Source organism: Mustela putorius, unplaced genomic scaffold (genome assembly GCF_011764305.1).
Source record: "Mustela putorius furo isolate JIRA1106 unplaced genomic scaffold, ASM1176430v1.1 tig00003834_pilon_pilon_pilon, whole genome shotgun sequence".
NCBI lineage: Eukaryota > Metazoa > Chordata > Mammalia > Carnivora > Mustelidae > Mustela > Mustela putorius.
Window position 1 is genome coordinate 37803941 of NW_025421987.1, and position 23913 is coordinate 37827853.

Sequence of the window (23913 nt, forward strand, 5' to 3'; positions counted from 1 at the left end):
CGTACCACCGCCGCCACCTGGGCCTCACGTGACTCAGGACTCTCCCGACACGTGACGCGAGAAAGGGCGCGCTGGGGCGGGCTTAGGCCGCTTCTTCCCTCCTTCCGGAAGCGTAACACTGACCGCGCCTGCGCAATGGGTACCAGGTTCGCTCTTTCCCAGTCGGGACGTTATTGGGCTTTATGTTCCGAATAGGAGGCTGGGGGGCAGAGGCTTTTTCTCCTCTCTTTCCTGCCTATAGCTTCCCCAACTATGGACCCTAAAAGCTGCTGCTTCTGCGGAGCTACACTTTTACTGCCTCAGCTCTAGGATGTGCGCTCCTCCACTAAAAACCCTTCGAACGGACAGAGGTAACCTCGCCCAGCTGGCAAACAAGTGCGCGTGCGTGTGAGGGGAGGGCGCGCGCCGCTCGAGATTCCTACTGCGCATGTGTTACAAGGAGGTTTCCCCCACCCCGTCACCCCTCTTCTCCGACTGTAGAGGGAAACTTGCCTTCCTCGTGTTGGGGAGGTACCTCTTAGACCTCTACGCTTGCGCGCAGGTGGGCTGTCCGTGTTGACGTCTCAAGCCTGCCTGTCCCCAATGTCTCAGGCCCTTTGCAGCATCCCTGCGGTGGGAGCCTTTGAAGAAGTTACCCAGCCTAGAGTTTAGTTTCCTTGACAACTCAAAAGACGACCTTAGAGGCATTGATTTCTAAGTTCTTTTACCTTTTAGTACTGGTTCAAGTACAAATTCACAGCACTGCTTCGAATATTTCCACTTGGCTCATTATTGTAACGAAATATTTCCCAGCAAGCCCTTTTCCCACTTTGTAGAGGAGAGCTGCTTACTGAGGAGAACAATAGAAATCTGAAATTCTCTTCTTCTAGAACAAAGTTGCTAATAGGAATGGAAGTTAAATTGTTTTTTGCAAAATTCTGCAGTCCCAAAATGTCAGTTGCTTTTGGCAGCATTTATAATAATTTATAAAACGGCATTTATAATCTGGCACTACCTTTTCTGACTTTTTTTTTTAAGATTTTTATTTATTTATTTAACAGAGAGAGAGAGAGAAACAGTGAGAGAGGGAACACAAGCAAGAGGAGTGGTAGAGGGAGAAGCAGGTTTCCCGCTGAGTGGGGGAGCCTGATGCAGAACTGGATCCCAGGAGCTTGGGATCATGACCTGAGCTGAAGGCAGATGCTTAAGGACTGCACCCAGGCGCCCCGCCCCTGCCTTTTCTGTCTTCTAGAATTTCCCCTCCTATCAATTTCTGACTTTAATTTTTTCCGCATAGTTTCTCTTCTTCTCAATTTTCTTGGTTTTGATATAACCATAGCCAGACATCTACCTAATTTCTGTTCTTCACTAATCAGTGGTATTTGTGCTATGCTTTATCTGCCTTCAGCGTTGCTCACGGATATGTTCTTTTCTTTAAGGCAATTAAAAAACAGTGGAATGGAAAGCAAGTGCTGTGGTCATCCCGTGTTCTGCTCCTTGTCAACCATGTATACATTCCTGCTAGGCACCATATTCATTGCTTTAAGCTCAAGTCGAATCCTGCTGGTAAAATATTCAGCCAATGAAGGTAAGTTAAGGCTCGGAATATATGGAGCACTTGTAGCTAATTACACATTACATCTCCTGTCTTTGGTCTCCTTGTGTGTAAAATAGAGATCATATACTTTCAAGTACTCTGCTTCATGTAAACAATAAAGTATGTTTAAATTTGATTCTGTAACCTTTCATTCCTTAGCAAGAAAAATATTTTTTTGCTGAGTGAAATTTGGATTAATGAAGTACAGCGTTGAACCATTAAGAGAACAGATCATAACCTCTGACTGTAGCTTTAATCAACAGATATCTCAGTCTGTAGAAGTTTGTGTAATTATAACTTAGTTCGAAAAAGGAGCATATATTTGGTCACTTCGCATTTGTGAGGTACTGTCTTAATTACTATACTAGTGTGGTAGTAGAGATTATTAGCTTTGAAATTTTTAGCTCAAGAAGTCTTCTGGGTTGTTTTGTTTTGTTTTGTGGGGTTTTTTGTTTGTTTGGTGGGTTTTTTTTTGTTTGTTTGTTTTGTTTTTTTTTGAGAGAGAGCATGTATGTACACAGTGTGGGGGAGGAGGCAGAAAGGGGGGAAAGAGACTCTTAAGTGGTCTCCATGTGTGGTGCAGAGCCCAATGCAGGGCTTGTTCTCAAGACCCTGAGATCATGAGCTGAGCTGAAATGAAGAGTCAGACACTTAACCAACTGAACCGCCCAGGTGCCCCTTCTCTTTGTTTGTTTGTTTTAATGTAGTAATTTGTATTTATATACACAATTTAATTCTACAAAGCTATATTGACAATCTTTCTCTAGTTATTGAGGATGCATAAAGTCATGACATCACGACCCTTAATGGTTTGCTTGTGGAGTCCGATGTGTATATAAGTCTTTGCTTTGGTTAACATTTATCTCTTGGGCACTTAGGCCAAGTATTAAGTAGCAGTGCTCAAAGTGTGTAAAACATAGACATTCTCAAAAACTGGGTTTATTAGGAGAGCTGTCGTGTGCAAGATCATGACAGTACGGTAGGATATGTGCAGTTCTTTTTTTTTTTTTTTTTTTTTTTTAAAGATTTCATTTATCTATTTGACAGAGGTCACAAGTAGTCAGAGAGACAGGAAGGGAAGCAGGCTCCTGGCCAAGCAGAGGGCCCGATGTGGGGCTTGATCCCAGGACCTGGGATCATGACCTGAGCCGAAGGCAGAGGCTTCAATCCACTGAGCCACCCAAGCGCCCTGGATATGTGCAGTTCTATACCAAAGATGCAGGAATAGTTTAGATTAGGAAGTGATATATTCTTTCTGGGAGAGGATCATACGGAGTGCAGAGGGATCAGGGAACACTCCCTGATAAGGTGAACTTAATCCATAAGAGGACTGGTGGACACGGGTGTTTAAAACAGAAGCAGCGATCCATAAAAATGAATAGACACATTAAAAAAGAAAGCAGGATGAATTGTGAGAACACGTACTTCAGAATTACTGAGCAAAAAGTTTAAGGACTTGGAGAAGGGGTCAAGGGGTGCTTAACCAGAGGGGAATGTTATGATCAGATACTTAAGGACTTCATATGCCATGCTAAGGAGCTGGGACTTTAACTTTGTTCTCTAGGTCTGAGAGTCTGGAAGATAGGGAATGCCTGAGAAATTACAAACAAAAGGAGAGAGACTGTTATGGTAGCTGGATAGAGGATGGACTTGGGAAGAGACTGGAAGCAGAGTAGCCAGTTGGGGTTATTGCAAATTCGAGCCACAGATGAAGTCTAACCAAGACTTTGGAGGTAACAATAAAGAGAGAATAGATTCAAAAAATATTCTAAACATAGAAAAGACAGGGCTCAGAGAATGTACTGAATGTGGAGACTAAAGAACATGAAATACTGTATAGCTCAGAGATTTCTGGTTTGGGGTGCCAAATAGGTTGATCGTGCTCTCAGCTCAGATGGAAGCTATTAGTAGGAAGAAGCAGGCTGGACAGAATTCATAAAGATTATGGAGTTTCAGTTTCAGTTCCATGAGGCCAGGAGCTATGTCCTTGTTCACTGCAGAATTGAACAAGGACATAGCACATCACATATGGGAAGGAAATATCAATTAAATTTATAAATAGGAGGTAGTTATTTATGTGAATATGTTTATTGAGCATTAAATTTGAGCATTAAATGTTCCAGAATACAGATTTGGAGACATTAATATTAAATTGACATTCAAAACCATAAGAGCAGAAGGCTCATTCAGGGTGAGCATGCAGAAGGAGAAAATAAGAGCTAAGGCTAGAACTACCAGGAATGCCAATATTTAAGAGCCATGCTGATGCTCAGTTGTTAAGAAAGAATCTTTAGAGAAATAAGGAAACTGAATGCACATGACTTTCAGAAGGAAAGGAAATGATTTGGAGATGAAGGAAATAGTATCATTATAATAAGATAGGGATTAAAGCATGCCCTTTGGAATTAGTAGTTAGAAGATGTTTGATAATCTGAGAGACTAGGTAGTTTGAATAATATGATAGGATGAGAAACCAGATTGCTTGGGAATAAGACCTGAATGGAAAGTGGGTAAAATGGAGATAATGAATATTGATGCTATTTTAGGGAAAGAAGGAAAAAGAATGGTGCAGGGGTAGGATCTTACATTTTGGTTTTTTTGGATGGGACAGTTTGAGCATACTTACAGGCCAAGGGGAGGGGGCCAGTTAATAGAAGACATAGGAAAATACTTATTGGAGCAAAGTTCCTGAAGAGAAAGGAAAGTTTTAAAGGGGAGAACAGGTCATACTGGGATCATGGCCCCTTTCTTTGGACTAAAGGGAGCCTAGTCAGGATGGGTGTAGTGTAAATAAGGTGTATGAGTGAAGGCAGAAAGGACGTGCAAGGAGGCCAAATGTGATGCTGAGTCACAGTTGGGGATTTGCCATGACAGAAATATAATTTAAAAATAAATAAAAGCCAAAATGAGTTCTAGAGCAGTGGCAAGAATTTGAGAGTTGTAATCTAGAGGCCTCGCCCCAGTTCTTGTGTGTGCATGTTTGCTTGTGTGTATCATAGTGATCAGTGCAAAGTATCGTTAGCAGATAGTAGAGTGTGATTTCAGCCTTTATGCTCAGAAAAGGGAGGAGAAGTTTTCATTAGGCTTTGAAGGATTGAGAAAGTTTAACAGGTAAGTACTAAAGTCAGGTGAACATTTATTAAGTGCAGGTAAGTCAGGTGCACATTTATTAAGTGCAGAATACCTGCCAGTTATATGAAGATGACTAATGTGGGCCCTTTCTCATAAGAAGTTTACATTCTAAGGTAAGACTTACACAGAAGAAGTAACTATAATACTGTGAAATAAGTACTGTTATGAGGGTTTATAGGTAGTGCAGCAGGATCTGAGATGAACAAAGAATTGACTATGGTTAGGTTGAGAAGGTCAAGGGAAACCACAGAAAAAAGCAAAAAGGTGTTTTGGATAGAAAGAATGTTGAGCTGGCATTTTTCTTCTGTACTTGGCCAGTTTTGGTTTTTCATATAATGACCAAGGGAAACAAGCAAATGTTTCAAAAGGGGGGAAATTCAGTCCTTCAAATAAGACCTAATAAGGTTTATGTTTGTCCTTGGCAAAATTGTACAGAAAGTTGTTTGTCAGCATTTGGAAGGTAACAGCTAAGGTAACAGCTAAGACCAAGGCATACTGACCTAACCACATTTCCTAATTAAGTTGACTTAGAAGTTAAGATACATCTTCCCAACTCGTCAGTGGGTTTGGATTATGTCAGACATTTCCTTCCAGCGCTAGAGGTAGCCAGAGCCCTGGGCAGTTGCCTCTTGGCTCTAATAGCTTCCTTCTTTTACCCCATTGTATCATTTATCGCAGAGTGCCAAACAAATACTGTTTTCTATACATGCCATGATGGGAAACAGACAGTGTACCTTGATTCTAGCAGACAAGTTACACAAGAGGAAACATAGCTGGGTCCTAATTCAGCCAGATCAATCTATGGCTTTTGATGAGTCAAGCTGTGAGTGCTAATTAGCGGTCAGTTTAGAAGCCCATCTTTAATGCCGTATCCTGAAGCCACCTTTGCCGATAGCCTTAACGTCCTCCACATATTTATCAGCAACTTGGATGAAAACATCAGAAGGCTGTTTATCAGACTCAAGAATAATAAAACACTGAGTGCAGTAGGGATAGCTAATAACATTAGGTGAACGGATTGAAAAATTCAAGAGAGAACAAAGCCAACTGGATGAAGTTTAATATAACCAGTATTAAAATCCAACTTTTAAGTTTAAAAATAACTGTAAATTATTAACTGTATATAACCATTATGTAGAACAAAATTTATAGTTAAAAAAATGTCTGTTATATTTCAGAAAACAAGTATGATTATCTTCCAACTACTGTGAATGTGTGCTCAGAGTTGGTGAAGCTAGTTTTCTGCGTGCTTGTGTCATTCTGGGTTGTAAAGAAAGGTGAGTCTTGAAGTGGTACTCTATACTTGTTAAAAATCACAGAATCAAAACACTTCAGAACCAGAAAGACCATTTGATGTCATTTAGTCTAGCCCACTAATTTTATATATGAGGACACTAATATACAAGCTTAAGTATGATTACCCGTGTTTTGCAAGTGAAGAAACAGGCCAAAGGAGAAAACGTTATGTGTGGTAGGTAGGAGGGGGCAGGGCCAGGACTCCAGCCCATGTTTGCCTTGTGTCTTGGCCATCACTCTGCCTTGTTACTTGTTCCTTTGTTGGGTCACACAGTGAGTTAGTTTTTATTCAAATTCAGGGTTTTCTAAATCACTGCTGTCTGACTTGGTACTTAGTATATTGCCAAAACAGTCCCCGTTTTCTACAGGGGAGGTGGTATAGTGGATTGAGTCAGAGAGACTATATTCTGGGTCAGATTATTTTAACTTCTCTGACTTCCAGCTTCATCGGTTATCGAGAAGAGATACTCATCCCTTCCTCACACCTGAAGCAACTGGCCTTCTGTGGCTCTTTGTATGTGTTAGGTATTAATTCTCCACCTTAGTTCCCCAGTTCTTGAGCCTTATGACTCTGTTCTTTGATCTGCCATGACATATGAGGTAAGCGTAGAATTTAAAGTATTAAAGGTTTTTTCCAGGGAGATTTCTTTTTATTCTTAAAAGTTTCAATTTGTGCAGAGTTTCTAGTAGTTGGAATACATTTCTTAATCTCATGAAATTTATGCGTTATTTACAGGGCTTATACTTAAATTGTTTTCTCTTTTTGCATGTTTTACATTCTCTTGTTATGGTACCTTCCTAAGTTTTTGGAGATCTGGTGATGGGATCATTACGCATATAAGGATTAGTAAAATTTAGTTTTCTCTACTCCCCTATTATAAATTTTCACCTAGTATCTTTTTTTTTTCTGATCCCCTGGGGGAAAAATAATCCCCGCATAAATGCTAGATTTTTTTTTTCTCTGTATTCTTACATCTTGCTCTCTCTCGACTTTAGGTCTCATAATAGTAAGAGAAACCTTGAGTATCCTGAGATGTTTCAAGTTAACAGGAATTAGGTATTCCTAAGGGTATTGCTGATTGTCAGTGATGAGGCATGGTGGTTGGTGGGTTGAAGAAAGAGAGACAATGCTGAAATCCTATATTGCCTTTGATTTCTTAAGGCTAATAGTCACTGATGAAAGCAAGTTCATAAAGCCTCTTTCAAAGAGTTGTATCAGTAATCAAATACAACTTAGTTTGTTTAAAAATATAGGCATTCTCATCAAGATCCTTTGTTTATTACTGTCTTTCTTTCTTTTGAAGACCATCAAAGTAGAAACTTGAGATGTGCTCCCTGGAAGGAATTCTCTAATTTCATGAAGTGGTCCATTCCTGCCTTTCTTTATTTCCTGGATAATTTGATCGTCTTCTATGTCATTTCCTACCTTCAGCCTGTAAGTAAATATGATAGAAAATAGCGTTGGAAAAATACAAAGAAATGAATCCCAGAACTAATATTTTTTATCATTTTCATTGTCAGTGTTAGTTTCTCTTTGCCCCCAGTGGTTTTCCTGAGATTGGACCCGAATCATCTGAATATGGAATTACCAATCTGCCTGCCACATTCTCTCACTCTTAAAGATTGCTGTAGAAAGCTGTGCTGACTAGCAGAAGTTGTTCACTGGCCAGTGAATGTGGAGCCATCTCTCTGTGTGTAACCTTAGTCTGCCTGTTTGCTGAGCCATCCTGTGGTCACCAACCTCTGTTAACTTCAGCATTCACTATCTCCAAACAGATTTCCATTACTGACTCAGAAAATCATATACTCAGAGCCCTATTCTTTCCTATACCCGCTTTAATGTACTATATGTATTTTTTGTATTTTTTTTCATATTAGTCCTATCATTTAACCCACAAGTTCTTTAAGGGTAGAAAATACATTCTCCCAGCTATAAATGCTATCTACAACTAATCATACTAGGGATGTTTCTCATCTCTCTTGGCATCCTCCTTCCCAACTGAGAAATCCATTTGTAATTGGGATTAAAATTTGGTCTTCTGATTTTACTTTTACAAACTAAGTTTGGGGCATGTGTTTATTTTCCCATAATATTTTATAAAATGAAGATTTCTATTGCCATTGTTGCCAAAATGTGTTTCAAGTTTCTTTAAATAAAATATTCAGGCATTTTGATGATAAATAGGATTTTTATAGGCACAGGTTCTCTATGAAAAGCCTCTTAAATATAGCCAAATCAGTTTGAGAGTGGGACAAGGAGAGATCAGTAGAGCACTAAGTAGAAAACAGGAATTTGATTCTTTTGCACAATTTAGAAGCTGTTTAATTAGGCAACCCCCAACTACTGTGTCAGTTGCCCATCTGTGAAATAGAGTAACGTTACCATACTAACTCTAAGATTGGAGGAACCTGGGCCAGGTGATCTCCTAAAATTCCTTTCAGCTGTGTCATCCATGTCATTAGCAAGTGTTTTGAATGCTAGAATGTGTTCTGTCTTACATTCTCCCTGGTTGTTTTTCAGATCTAAGAATTCTCATACCCAGCAAGATAATTATTTGTATCAATGAGTACATAGTATTGTATTTTATTGAGCTTAGCTTCAAACTTATATCCCTTTTCTCTGTCCTCAATATGAAAGCAAGATTGCAGCTTCCTTGTTCTTCTAGTTTATTGCTTTGCTCTTCCTTCCTGATTGTGCACAACCACAAATATTACAAAATCAGTCACATGGCATATTCTGTATATTGCTGTGCCCCAAGTCTAGTTGGAAAGAATTAAATAGAGATGCTTGGAAGTTTGGGGGCAAAGAGCTCTGGTGTTTTGTTTATTCTGTGCTCTTGCATGGAAAGCAGTTTCAGAATTCATCAGGGCAGCCAGGTGCTTGGTTAGGGATCTGCACTATAACTGTAATTAAACAGAGCCACTGACTGTTCCCTCTTACCAGCCACTTACTTTCCTCAGCAGCTCTTACTCTTTTCCTACCAGGGGTTCATAAACATTCGTCTCCAGAGGACACTGAGAAATCCTTAAAACAGAGCTTTCCATAAAAAATTCAGTAGAATTAAAACTATTATATTTTTGCATTTGTTCTATTAGATTTTTTAAATTAATTTTTTATTGGTTTTTATTGGATTTATTCTTATTTCTTTAATTCACCTACATGTTAGCTGTGTTTGCTATAAGACTGTGTTGCTATAAGACTACTGAAAAATACTCCTTAGAGTTCAGTCATCCTAAACCGACAGCAAGGAAAAAAGCAGAGTGAAGTAAACAAGATTTGTTTTTAAAAGTCGTTAATATTGTGAGATCCAGTCATGGGGAGCAATGATGAAGTTTCATACTTCTGAGCCAAAATATATACATGTTCAGATTAATATTCTTGTCTGTGAATATGACTGAATTCATGAGAAGAGACTTTTATGAAATCTGGCTAACACATTTCTAAGTGTTGAAAACAATGTGAATAAATGAAAGGACAGTCAAATTCAAGTTTGGTATTGAATCACTGGTCCTGAATCACTGCAGTTGAGCCAGGAGAACTGATTGAATTCTTAGAATAGTAAAGATGCTTAAAAATCTATACTTCAATTTTCTTACTGTATAAAGGGGCCTAACATGCCTTCCCTCCACCCCTGGAAATAGTGTGAAAAGTCTCTAAAGCATTTGAAGAGCTTGAAACAGTATGCTTCATAGGCAAGGTAGCTGTTATTTCTAGGCCTGAACATTTAGAGTTTCTAAGCATTTCCAGATCTGCATATACGGATTGTTTACAGAGGCATTTGCTGAATTTAAGCACGTTTTCAAAGCCTATACAATAATTGGTCATATCTGCATACATTTAACAACCAATAAAAATGGAATTTAATCCTCTAGTGAAATAGCTGCCCTAATAACCCCTCAGGTTTTTTTTACCAAAAAGCTTTTTTTGTCAGGTGAACCAGTGAGCTGGGAGATTTCTGAGGTAACTACTTTGTTTGGATTGTAACTCTATCTTCTCCTTCTTTCTAGGCCATGGCTGTTATCTTCTCAAATTTTAGCATTATAACAACAGCTCTTCTATTCAGGATAGTGCTGAAGTAAGTAACTTGCTCTGAAAGCATATATCATACTTTAAAATGGCACAGACTTATTTCAGATGATATACCCAGAGCACTGAGCCCTCTGAATCCCAGGGCCGAGATTTTATTCCTAACTGGCTTTGTTTTTTGGACAAATTGTTTAACCCATCCAAAAAGCAGCTCCAGTACTGCTGGCCCATCTAAATCTTTGCAACTAGATATATGAAAAGTTTTTTCTTAGCATCTCAAAAAAAATAATAATAAATAAATAATTGACCAGCTTATTTTAATTTTTAGTGCCAAATTAAAGAATTCATGAGCGCTTTTTTTTCCCCCCAGAATCTCTGTCCTTTACTAGGGAACCAAGAAGTTCCTAAATATTGTTAATGCATTTGTTATTTGTAGTTTCGAGAGGATGAAGAGTGGCAAATTCGTTATTAAACTGTTTGTTTGAAACGAGTACATGATTTAAGCTCTGATTGGCAGAGGATTTGCATGTGGAATCTAGTGAAAATTACAATTAATAAGAATGATAGATTTTTAAATTTTGAAAATGCTGTCATCAGTGTTTCCTTTCTCCAGGAAGATCTTTGAATAAAATAAACATTTGTAAGTAAACAGGCTCTGCTGCCTAGCACAGTCCAGACTGTTCTAAGGTGTAATGGGATCTGGGTATTAACTCCAGTTTGTTACTTGATGATGATAAAAATAAAATTAACTTCTTGTTATATTTGTTGTGATTTTCTTTTGCATTCACTTCCCCTTTTAATTTCTTATTTCTCAATGTGCCATGTCATAGTATGTGCTTTCATAATTTACGTGTACAACAGGGTGAGTGGCTTAGTACATATGCACTCAGTAAATATTTGTTGAATCCATGGTGGGTTCAGTACATTACTTATATGGAGTTCTTGAAAGACTTTCTATTACCCTGAGGAAAGCATTCAATTTAACAGCTCATGTGAGAGATGAGGAAAAAGAACATGAACATTACATTTCGTCCAGGTTAAAAGTTAGAGTGCACTGAAATTTGCTTTTGCATCAGGTTCTTCATTTGGTTTATGAGTTGTAACAATAATTTAACTAGCAAGTTAAAGAATGCTAATTCCAAAAATGTTTTGAAGTCTTTAAAATCAAAAAAGTTACTTTATAGGATAAAAAATTGACTTCTGAGAAATTTTATATAAACAGTAATATCTTTATATTGATTTCTGGGTAATGTCCACAGAGGAATAAAATTTTCCCTGCCACATAATAAAAGTTTCATTATTTGATAAGGAAGTCTCACAAAGGGTCTCAAAAACAAGTTTTTTATTTTTAAGTAAAATTTTTTTTTCCCGTGAAATGACATTTACGGCTACACGTGGTATTATACTTACATAATGCAATACATAGGTATTGTGTCAAAATTACATCAAGTTAAAATTGAATTTGCGAATGCAAAAATGTATAAAATATATATTGCCAGGCTTGGAATTGGCCCATAGCTCTAGTTGTGCCCTTAATTGTGTATGGTATTATTTTTATTTTTGTTTGTTCATCTGTTTTAATTTACTCCAAAGCACGAGCTGTGGCGCAGAGGTCAAGCTGAGGGACCACTCAGAAAGGCCATATTCAGGGCTGGCCTGACGGGTTTGCAGGCGACAGGGCGGGTAGGCTTTCAGCTGGACAGTGAGAAGATAACCCAGTAAGGACTCCTTAGGGCCAAGGGCTGGTCCAAGGGCCAACCTGAGGGCCTTTCCCCTAACTAGACTTAATCCCACAACAACCCCAGGAGGCAGGAGTTACTGTCCCTCTTCATCAGTAGTCATCCCAAGCTGAGTCTGAGCCCACAGCACAGAGCTACCAGCATTTAGGTGGCTTTGACCAGAGGGGAGGGAGCATGTGGGACAGCAGGGTTAGAGGCAGAGAGACCAACCCAAAGTGAACTGCCCCTGTCAGGGGTGGAGAGAGAGCTAGCATGTGGGCAGAGATGGCCCTCTTAAAAATTTTAAGCACTTAACTATTTGTATTAAGAAAGTTAGCTCTTAGTGTAACCAAATCTAAATCTAATTACACTATAAACATAAAATGTTTGCTTTTAATACTATTAATTATAACATTATGCTGTTGCTAGTTTTAATAATAACTAATGTTATGAACTAAAGTTCCAAAAAACCTTTTCTCTAATTTTACCTCTTTATATTCAGAGCAGTAATATTCTTAGACATGTATTTGCTTTGTTGTTAGTATCCCTCTGTTTCGAATCCTTCAAGGTTAATTAAGCAGACAATGGAATCACTGTGTTTGTATTGCTTTTTGCAGGCACTAATTTAGCTCCTGGAGGGGGTTTTAATTTGACTGATTCACAAATCAGCACTGGAGCTACTCTTAATATTGCTAAAAGAATATATCTACTACTGTCTTTATGAGAATGTCTTCCAAGTACTGTTTTATTTATTACATTTTTCTTTTTTTAAATTGTGTATTTTTTTATTACATTTTAAGTCAATTTTGTTCTATTTTGATCTTTTGTCATTGGTGGCATATGTTGTTTGGTTTTCCGTATTCAGTCTACTCTTTGTGAACCATTTAACGTTCTTTTGCCGTTCGTTAGCAATAAAATTTTGACCCAGGAGTAGCAACTTGAGTCTTACTACATATTCTTAATGTGTTTGCCATAAATAACTCATTTTACATTTAGAATTTTTAAAATTTAAATTCAGTTAATTAACATATAGTGCATTATTAGTTTCAGAGGTAGAGTTCAAGTTGCATATAATACCCAGTGCTCATTATATCATGTACTCTCCTTAATGTCCATTACCCTGTTAGGCCATCCCCCCAACCCCCTACGTTTAGAATATTAAAACTGTTGTCTTATTCTTGACTCTAGCAGAGCCATCAAATACCTTTCTCATACAGATAAAGAGTATAAAGCTACACAGGTAAGAAAAAAAAAGTCCAGTGACTAAAGCAAGAATTAGTTGGAAGTATTTGAAAGTGGTAAAAAGAAAAATAGCACCAGTCAAATGCCTTACTGGATGTTCTAGAGAAACCCCATGTGAATATGTAGATTGGTTTTTCGAAGTGTAGCCAGTGGTCCACAATGGAAACTGGTGGCAGACATTATGCCTCAGAGCCTTACTGGTTTGCTCTTAAGTCTTGGCAAATTTGTATTATCTTGTTTAATTACATTTTAGGAAAAGTAGTCTCAACCTGAACATAGAGATCTGGGGGCAAAAGATAACCAAACTAGCACTTTTATCTAAAAAATGTGTATAAATTTCTCTGATATCTTCAAAAGGAAGCTGTTGAGAAAAAAACAATCAGTGAAAAACATTTTTGACACATGAGGGTGTCTGAGAAGAAAAAAAGTGCGCCTCACTGGTACAAGCATTTCTTCAAAATCATTCACTTGATAATTCTTTTTTATAATTTCCTGTTATAAATATGCCACTGGTCACTTTCTGTGTAACTAAGAAATGTTTTATGTACAATTTTTTTTTAAGTCCTGTGTCTTTCCACTTAATTTTATTTTCATGTTCTGCTCTGTTTTACTACCACAAAGTATGGTAGAGATGCTCTTATCTGATGCAATTTGGACTTCATTGTTATTGGGAAGGCTCAGAGTGGTGAATCATTTTAAAGAAAAACCCATACTATAAACAGCTTAAGATGTGTAAATGTCCATTCACCAGTGTTTTGAAGAGCTCAGGCCTTTCCTTTGAAATGTGTGGGATTTGCTGATGAGAAGTCTTTTTTTTGGCTTTGTTCTTGAAGCTACATTGATTATGCATCATGCTTGCTTTCTGATTCTAGTTTCTTAAAGTAGAGTTAGTTCTTAAGAATACTTTTAAAGTAGATTATTATAGATTTTTGTTATTTATTTCCTAATCTTATAATTAGCTCCTCTGTACCCAGTTTGGGTAATTTGCCTTTAATTAATCTTCCAGAGCTTTCAACTTTTCATAAAAAAGCAACCCTTTTCTTCTGCTCATAATTTGTCATTTATGTAATCATTAAATATCTAATTACAATAATGAAGTCACCTGGCAAACACACAGTTAGGAACAGAGACTCTTTGTGAGCAAGAATTCATTTGGAAGCAGAAGCCCTGAGGTAGAGTGTCCTTCTAGTGGTAAGCGTTCAGCTCTGATCCGCAATCCGAATGATTTGTTTACTGGGGCAGTAGAGAGATCAGTTAGGTGAATTTCTACTGTTGTATTCATGAAACTGTGAGAAGCAAACTCATGCACAGTCATTTGTAAGAGCACCTATCCTCAGCTGACTTTATGGGATAATTTATTTAGCTTTATTTTCTTTGCTGAAAATCTACCATTTCCAGCCTAACACCTTAATAACATTTACCTTCTAGAACATTACCTTGAATGAGCGATATTTTCAGTGGTACCGATTAACTTGTTTAAGGGTTTGTTTAATTAGGCTCTTTTTTTCTCAATGTCAGTGGAAAAACTATAGCTGTTGGGATTGAAAACTTTTAAAGGAATTATAGATTATATTATATAGAATTAAAATATATATTTGCCTTGATGTCCAATAATCGGTTATATAATGATTTTTATAAATAGGGCATATACTTTTCATCTATCTTTTCTGAGTCCAATCAATTTACTTTCTACCACTTGCTGTGTACCATCTAGACCTTTAGAAACTTATGAGATTAGTACACAGTTTCTGACTTTGTGGTTTAGGGCTATGCTAGAGTCATAACTAAGTGCTAGATCTGGATATTTTAAAGTACATACATGAGAAGACATGATAGTGTGCACATGTGTGCTGCTATCTAGGCTGGTCTGTGCACATATCAGTTTCAATTAATGAAGCTCTGTGGAAGCATTGGTGAAATCAGACACCTCTTCCTATGTATGCACCTTGGGAATTCATTATACTTGAACATTGTACTTAAGAGGTGCATAGGTCCAAAAGGAAGACATTCAAACCATGGCTCAGATCCTTTCCTCTCCCTTCTCCTTTCCTTTCCTTTCCTTCTTTCTTCCCCTCCCCTCCCCCACCTTCCTCCCTCCCTCTCTCTCTCTCTTTCTTTCTTGATTTCATTTGAGAGAGAGAGAAAGGGAGAGCACAGATTGAGAGGGAGAAACAGACTCCTGCTGCACAGAGAGCCGGATGCAGGACCAGATCCCAGGACCCCAGATCACAACCTGAGCCTAAGGCAGCCATTTAACTGACTGAGTCACACAGGCTCTCCACCTTCCTTGCTCTTTCATAAATATGTGACCTTAGGGAAGTCTGTTAACCTCTCAGAGCACTGTTTCCTTCCTTACAAGAGAAACTGACCCATAGTAGGTGTCCAGTAAATGCTCCACAGTTCTTATAAATTCCATTTCTTACCTGTTGCTTTACACTTATTTATTTGTCTATATGTCTGTGTGTGTGTGCGTGTGTGCATGTGTGTTCCCTCTTCATCTAACTAATTGATCTTTAAACTTGAAGATTCTGTTCCCCTTCAGATCTCCGTATCTACCCCAACCTGAATCAGCTGCCCCTCACCCTAGTCAACATTGTACATTCTTACTGCCTTTGTATAGTCTCCTCCCTCTCCCTGGATATATTGGCAAATGCCATTTCACATGGCAAATGTCAGTTTATGTTTCATCTTTCACCTCGAGTGTTATTTTTTCTTTGAAACAATATCTGACTCCACTTACAGACTCAAGGTTTCCTTCCTTTTTGTGCCTCAGTTGTTCTGTGTATCACCTGTCACACATTATGTTTTACATTGTTTAGTTTCAAGGCTCTTCCCTTATTAAAGTGTAAATTCCTTGGAGATGGAGATCAAGTCTTATCTCCCAGGCTTATAGTAGCCTGGCACACAGTAGCTGCTTATTTAAATGTCTGTTGAACTGAAAGAATCCACAAAACAGATTGACAATAAAGCATGTCTTCTTTTCTTTTTAATGTTATCTCTCTTTTTTTAAATTAACATGTAATGTATTATTTGTTTCAGCGGTACACGTTTGTGATTTCAGTCTTAATTCATAGTGCTCACCATAGCACATACCCTTCCTAATGTCCATCACCCAGCCATCCCATCCCCCCGCCCCCCTGCACTCCAGCAACCCTCAGTTTATTTCCTGAGTTGAGCAGTCCCTTACGGTTTGTCTCCTTCTCTGGTTTTATCTTGTTTCATTTTTCCTTCCCTTCCCCTATGATTCCTCTGTCTTGTTTCTCAAATTCCTCGTGTCAGTGAGATCATGTGATACTGTCTTTCTCTGACTGACTTACTTCACTTAGCATAATACCCTCTAGTTCCATCCACATCATTGCAAATGGGAAGATTTTGTGGTTTTTGATGGCTGCATAGTATTCCATTGTGTGTGTGTGTACCTATATACACACCACATCTTCTTTATCCATTCATCTGTTGATGGACATCTGGGCTCTTTCCATAGTTTGGCTATTGTGGACATTGCTGCTATAAACATTGGGGAACACGTGCCCCTTCAGATCACTACATTTGTATTTTTGGGGTAAATACCCTCTAGTGCAATTGCCGGGTCATAGAGTAGCTCTATTTTCATACAAGTTTGTGGTTAGGCAAAATAAGTAAAGAAATAAATCATTGTTAAGACTTCATAAACTGAGACTACTAAATTTTTTTTTTCCTTACTGTCCCAAACAGTAGTTTACTATAAAATTTTTTATGATTAGGCCACAGATCTAGGAGCAGGCTCCCTCCTTAAATCTTTTTTTGGGTCATGAACACCTTTGAAATTTGACAGCTTTGAAAGGTCTTGTGTGATTGGTGTGGGCAGGGCCGAGAATTCACCTATATAGAAGATTCCTACTGCAAGGATTCACGGATTTCTATAGCTCCAAATTGAGGAAATCAAGTTGAGACTCTTTGCCATACTTACTTCATAGCAAAGTAAAAATCATTGTTACAAAGGTCTAATCAGTTCTGGAGGTAAAAAGATTTAGTTAAATCTAAAGTTAAAAGGATACTTAACAATGAGAAATGACTGACATTAAGGGATAATCTATTACAAAGGTGAATAAAAATATCACACTTAAGATGCAGAGACACGAACAGGTTTCCTTTGAACTTGAATTGGGAATGCTGGCAAAAACTGGGCACAGTTTATTCTACCAAGTACTTAAGTATCTGCATTTTCAGTAGAAACAGTCACTGTGGGAAAGGAGTTGGGGGGGAGTAGTAGTAAAATCTCGTTTTTCCTCTGAACAGGAGGCATCTAAACTGGATACAATGGGCTTCCCTCCTGATTCTGTTCTTGTCTATTGTGGCCCTCACTGCTGGGACTGAAACTTCACAGCGTAACCTGCCGGGACATGGATTTCATCATGATGCCTTCTTCAGCCCATCCAATGCCTGCCTCCTTTTCAGAAGCGAGTGTCCCAGCACAGGCAACTGCACAGTAAAGGCGTGGACTTTCCCTGAAGCTAAGTGGAACACCACAGCCATGGTTTTCAGTCACATCCATCTCGGCTTGGGCCATGTGCTTATTATAGTCCAGTGTTTTATTTCTTCAATGGCCAATATCTATAATGAAAAGATACTGAAGGAAGGGAGCCAGCTGTCTGAAAGCATCTTCATACAGAACAGCAAACTCTATTTCTTTGGCATTCTTTTTAATGGATTGACACTGGGCCTTCAGAGCAGTAACCGTGATCAGATTAAGAACTGCGGGGTCTTCTATGGCCACAATGTGTTTTCAGTTGCTCTCATTTTTGTGACTGCATTCCAGGGTCTCTCAGTTGCTTTTATTCTCAAGTTCCTGGATAACATGTTCCACGTCTTGATGGCCCAGGTCACCACTGTCATCATCACAACAGTGTCTGTCCTGGTCTTTGACTTCAGGCCCTCCCTGCAGTTTTTCTTAGAAGCACCCTCAGTTCTTCTCTCCATATTTATTTACAAAGCCAGCAAGCCTCCAGGTCTGGAGTACACACCTAGGCAAGAAAGAGTCCGGGATCTAAGTGGCAGTCTCTGGGAGCGCTCCAGTGGGGTAAGTTTGTCAGGATACTGCCTTTTGCCTGTTCTTCCCAAATTCAGCACCCGGTTATACAAGAAAAGAAATTGGTCACTTGTTCATTTTTCAAAGGGTGTTTTGGATTTCTGTGACTTTTAAAAATTATTCAACAAACGTTCACTGGACTTAGGTGTGCAAGGGTTTGTGAGAATGCTGTAAGGGTCAAGAAAAAGTATAAATCACAGTCTTGAGGACTTTATGTGTTAGTTGCATCTAAGAATGTTCTAGTGCCACAGAGCTGGGAGATGTGCCACAGGTTATCTTCTCCAGTCTTTATAGGTTGGCAGATGAATAAACAGAGTCAGACTAAGTGGATTATAGATGGTACATTAAAAAACAAAACAAAACTATACTAAACCCATGAGGCCTGACTCCTAGTCCATAAGAAAAGTTGGTCTTTGACATTAGTTGCATCTTGTTAAATCTAAGTGGAAGTCCTGCCTCCTTGATTTTCCCTGGGTTATTCATGAACCTCAATGTGCCAGAAGGGCAGGCCTTATCTTGTTAAGGTGATTTTCAAAAGGATCTTCATAAGTAAGAGAAAAATATCTTCTAGTATTCTGCCAGTTGCTTATAATTCTTCTAGGAAGATCTGTCAGTCATGGTATTAGCAGATTAATAATGGTCTTTTGGAGATTGAAGTCAGGAGTTAAGTATATATTTAAAGGACGAAATAAGCTCCCCTAACTTTAAATTTACAGTTTTTATGAACACACAAAATATTAAGTACTTCACAAAATGAACATTTTACTCTCTGGGAAAATAATCTCTTGCCTATTAGTTCGTGGTGGAGCTTTCAGCAGTATAATGTCTCTGAAGTAGTGACATAACAGACTCTTAAGATGAAAAAATTAGAAGGGTGGGTCCCAAATGCCCTGACCTCAGCCAGAGTACAGTTTCAAAAGTCCTGTATTCTTTTCCAATGGTCCAATAACACCGCTTGCCTTACTTTTTAGGTAAAATTTACCGATTTTAGGTAAGGGCCTAGTTCATACTTTGTTCTCCAACCACTAGCTGTTTCCCTTCAAGACCAGCAGAGGGTGCTCCATACTGCGTTCCGGTTGTTAGTTTTGAAATTCAAGTACTGAGATGGGGGTAGATCTTTTGTGATCTCATTATGTGTCTAAAATTAGCTTTCCAAGAACATAAGTATTTATCTAATTTCATTTGACTAGATTATAGTCATGGTTTAATGAAATAACTAGTAATAATAATAAATAAATAGTAATCATTACAAATGCTACATTCCTAGTATTTTAAGTAATTACTGATTTCATATTTCCTTTTAGGATGGAGAAGAACTGGAAAGACTTACCAAACCAAAAAGTGATATTGAGTCAGATGAAGATACTTTCTAATTGGTATCCAAATGACTGGCAGCTCTCAAAAACCTTATTTTCGCATTTTCAGCATGTGTCCTATTTATCTTTTCACTTTGATAAACAAGAATATTTCTAAAGCATAATACTCTTTGCATATATCTAACCACTCCCTAAACAGTTTCATCCAAGGCTTAGAGTACCCAAAGGCTAAAATGTTCTACAGAACTGGCATGGGAGTAATAGTATGGAGACTGCATTAATGGTACTTGGTAAGTCGACAAGACACATTCCCAAGTTATTTTCCTTGTCTTCCAAAGTTCCAAAAAACTTGCAATAATCACTTTGGCTGTACCCTATAAATACACAAATAGTGATCAGTTTGCCATATATTAATAATTATGTAATTTCATTCTGCATGCTAAAGTCTTCCTGTATGTATTATTATAAATATCACCTAGGTTGTCCCTTGAATTCTGAAGCCCTGGAAATACTCACTTTGCAGTTAAAAAGCAATGTGACTCTTTCTGAAAAGTTTGGTGGAAGGATCTTACCCTCTGGACCAAGACTGATTTGAGGGCAGTGTAGTTTGTACCAAATGTTTTTCCAAAGAAGCAATTTTTCAGAAAGAAAATGGTAGAATTTTTATTTTTAGAAATTCGTAGGGAATTTGAATTTAGTGATTATCTTTTGATGTTTTTCTACACGAGTAAGCTTCAGTTTACATAAAAGTTGGTTCCCAATTACCACAATTCTCACCTGGATTTTAAATCACTTTAAAGAAGCCATGGTGGATTTTTTCCTTCCTTGGTTTGGCTTCATTACTCTTGGATTATTAGATTTTAGAGAACCAATGAACCATTTCATTATATTAGTTATTAATTATAACTTATATAACTTGTTATATATATTACTGTCATACCCTATACATAGGAATTGAGACATTGGCTTCAGAATCATAACAGACTATCAGTAAGACTGATGCCAGAGAGTTCCTTTTAAAAGGGTCACTTTGCAAACAAATGACTTTCACTGAAATGTGAATGGTATTACTCAGAAACAAGGAAACATCTTAATAAAGTACTACCGTAATAATATTGACAGTACAAGTGCATGATATTTTTTTGAGATATTTTTGCATGCAGCTAATTGAATGTGAGGTAGATAAGTCAGGTGATAGATAATTTAAAAGTGAGAAAACAGAAGTGACTTGCCCAAGGTCATGCAGCTGGATGGTGATAGGACAAGCCTAGCTCATAGGTCCGCATGTTTACAGAGCATTACACTGTAGATGTGAACTTTAAGGTGTCATTTTCATGCAGTCTGTACATCTCTTCTTTCTCCTAATTTTCATGCAATGAACATATGACAATACTGTGAATAATCCATCTGTGATATCTGGAATAATATGGCAGGCAAGAATTGGTGAAAATGTATAAATAAAATAATTATTAAACCTGTACCTTGAGTTTTCACTGTCATGTGAGGTGGGACATGGAGTTCTTTTTATTTTCATCTCAAAAAATGGAGTGAGGCAAGAAATCCAAACAACTTGTAAAACTTTTTTTTCCATAGATCTTGACTTCTGAGAATAGCAAAACTGAGAATTCATCTTATCATAGGTGTACCTCTCCATGTTGTGAACGAGGGAGATTATGTCATTATGGCTATTCATTTTAAAGGTAAGGAAATCAGGTATAGAAAGACCTCACTTCGGGGCATCTGGGTGGCTCAGTGGGTTAAGCCTCTGCATTTGACTCAGGTCATGATCTCAGGGTCCTGGGATGGAGCCCTGCATCGGACTCTCTGCTCAGCGGGGAGTCTGCTTCCCCCCTCTCTCTCTGCCTGCCTCTCCATCTACTTGTGATCTCTCTCTCTCTCTCTGTCAAATAAACAAATAAAATTAAAAAAAAATAAAGACCTCACTTTTAGAAAATACATAAATATACCTACCTTGTGGAATAGAAAAAATTACAACAATATCATTGACAAAGGTATTGCCTACATTAAATACATTACATTAAATTGGAGATTTCACCGGTTCAGAGCTTGATTTTCTTACTTACAACAACTTTATTTGTAATTACAGCTTTACTTGCATTAACTGACCGATTAATAGGATACAGAAGGATGGAACTAAGATGTGAAGTTCCAGTGTGGATGCACTGTAGTACTTTGTGGGCACTAATGGTTTAAAAGGAGAATCACTGGAAGGTGAGAGGTCCAGAAACCATAGCTTATCGTCCCAAGTGCTCTTGGCGCCAAGTGTATAATCTGGGGAGAAGAGTAATTGTCACGTGGAAAACGTAGTCTTTCCTACTCTAAAGAACCAAATTACAGTGAAAGTAATAGGGTGACGGTTATTCTTTCCTTATAAGCAAGATGCTTCTAACAAATGATCCTTTTCAACAGTAGAAAAGGTCCTGAAGAGTGGTGGGGAGTAGTAGTGAGTTCTCGATCGCTGAAATTTTCAGGGAGAGATTGTACCATCAAGATGTTTTAGAAGATGTTCTTTCATTGGTGTAGAAGCTGACCTAAATGGTTTCTGAAGTCCCTTCCTGTTTTTCACTGTTCTTCTAAGCAGTTATGACCTACAACTGATGTGGTGAATCTGCTAGCTTCATAATTTCTGAATAGCCTTTGGTTGGACCACAAGTGTGGCCTCCAGTGACCTGATTCCAGCTCTGTCACAGTCTCCGGGACCAAACTTAGGTCCCGCAGTGTGCCTAATCCTGAGGCGTAGCAGGACGTGGATGCTGCCTGTAGAGGGAAAGATGGCCTAGACCCAGGATCCCAAATACTTGGCCAACTGTGTCCTGCTTCTGTAGGTTTTCATGGTCCACAAGCAGAGGAGACTCCCAGCCAGATTCCTTTGTTTACAGCTCTAAGGCTCGCCTCTCCATCCCCATGTGGATGTTCTGTTGCATGTTAGTCCCATTGCTGCCTAATCTAGCTGGACTTGACTGTGGAGCTGCAGGGAACCCCTGCACTTTTGTGAACAGCCCAACAGGCTTGACATGACACAATCCTCCTCGGCTCCTTTCCTTTCAGTAAGTCCTGATATTTCCCACCAACTCTTACCACTCCACTGTGGAGAAGAGACAGAGAAAGCCAAACTCAAAGGAAAGACCGTGGCTTTCCTTCTCTAACACTTAAAGCTGACTTTATGAAATGGAATAATATATATTCCTCTTTTAAGAGAAAAAAAAAAGTGTTTTCTTCACAGATCTCAGTGCTGGCCTTTTTCTCCTTCACTGTTATTTAAACTCATCAAACATGAAGTATAAACTTCCTTGCTTATAGTTTTTATATGAAAACCAAAACACATTTGCAAATTAGAATAGAAATACAGCTATAAAAGCAATTAACTTCTGATTCAAATACGAATATAGTGAGCATGTGTTGTTTTGCTCAAATAAAATCTCAATAAATCCCTTAACAGACCTGCAGAACATTTGCCCTCGCTTGCTATTTTATGTGCTTTAAGCACCATCCTGTCTCTGCCAAGATGACTGAAACTTGCTGACATTGCTAGTAATGCATTTAATCCTGCTGGGATTTATCAGCCCACATCCCTGACAATCCCGTACGGATGTGGTTTGGGTCAAGCTGCCAACTCCCACTGGCCTTGGTGCCTGGGAAAGATTTTTAAAACGTCAGCTTTATGTGTTCCCTAAAGTTCTGAAAGAACTCCCCAATAAAATTACCAAGGCTTGGTACTTTTTGAGTCCCCTTTTCCCCCTAGAACATTCTCTACTTATTCCTTGTCCTCCTCTGGGTCCTCTCTGTCACTTCGATTTTGCTAAAAAATCATCCAGATATTCAAATTTATTTGTGCAGTAATTTTTGAATCATTCTCAAAGTTATTTTAATTTCTCCTGTTACTATAATTCTATTTTCTTAATGCTGTGTATGAATGGTTTCTCTATTCCTTTTAAAATAAGTTAATAAGCAGTTTCTGATTTTTATTTTATTGGCCTTTTGTGTTCCATTTTTCTAAGATTTGTCTTATGTTCTTCTTCCATCTTATGTATTTGAAATACATTTGTTTCCTTTCTTGTTTGTTAATGAACATTTTTGTAACCAGTAGGAATGTTTCCTGGAATCATGCCAATCCCCAAAGACTTTAAAATATGATGGTATCACTATTCTAACTAATCTGTTTTGAGTCAAAGACTGTGATATTGAGGCTTTTATTCATACTTTTGTTAATTTTTGCTTTTCATACACCTGATTAGAAAATGAGATCTTATTTTTTCTGTTGTTTGCATATTTTTATTGCATAATTTATCGTTTGGCTGGTCCTTTAATATGCAATAAATTTTTTGAGAAAGTTGATATTGGTTTAACATTTTGAACCATTTTGAACCATTGACATTTTGAACCATTGGTTTGACATTTTGAGTCTGAAAGTTCCTTGCGATATTTGACACTTATTCTACTTAACTTTCTAATCTGTTTCATCACCAGTAATTACTTTTACATTTAAAAAAAGCAAATTTAGAACCCTATTTATAGAT

General features: G+C 38.0%; 1 protein-coding gene across 4 annotated transcripts; it reads left to right on the plus strand.

Annotated features, from left to right (window-relative positions):
* The first annotated feature begins 7 nt into the window (after positions 1-7).
* SLC35A5 (solute carrier family 35 member A5) lies at positions 8-20855 on the plus strand. Of its 4 annotated transcripts, none has more exons than XM_004761453.3 (7): positions 8-146; positions 1419-1567; positions 5887-5985; positions 7309-7439; positions 10013-10080; positions 17270-18050; positions 19364-20855. In XM_004761453.3, the coding sequence occupies exons 1-7, from the start codon at positions 136-138 to the stop codon at positions 19430-19432; spliced, it is 1308 nt and encodes a 435-aa protein (XP_004761510.1). In that variant the 5' UTR covers positions 8-135; the 3' UTR covers positions 19433-20855. The 4 variants fall into 4 exon arrangements, with proteins under 4 accessions (XP_004761510.1, XP_004761511.1, XP_004761512.1 ...); XM_004761454.3 differs by having other exon boundaries at positions 124-350; XM_004761455.3 differs by lacking the exon at positions 8-146 and adding an exon at positions 458-541.
* The last annotated feature ends 3058 nt before the right edge of the window (positions 20856-23913 follow it).

Coding starts and splice junctions, on each gene's coding strand:
- SLC35A5 (XM_004761453.3), top strand. Junction 5,986..7,308: donor ATTCTGGGTTGTAAAGAAAG/GTGAGTCTTGAA, acceptor TTTCTTTTGAAG/ACCATCAAAGTAGAAACTTG. Junction 7,440..10,012: donor TCATTTCCTACCTTCAGCCT/GTAAGTAAATAT, acceptor CCTTCTTTCTAG/GCCATGGCTGTTATCTTCTC.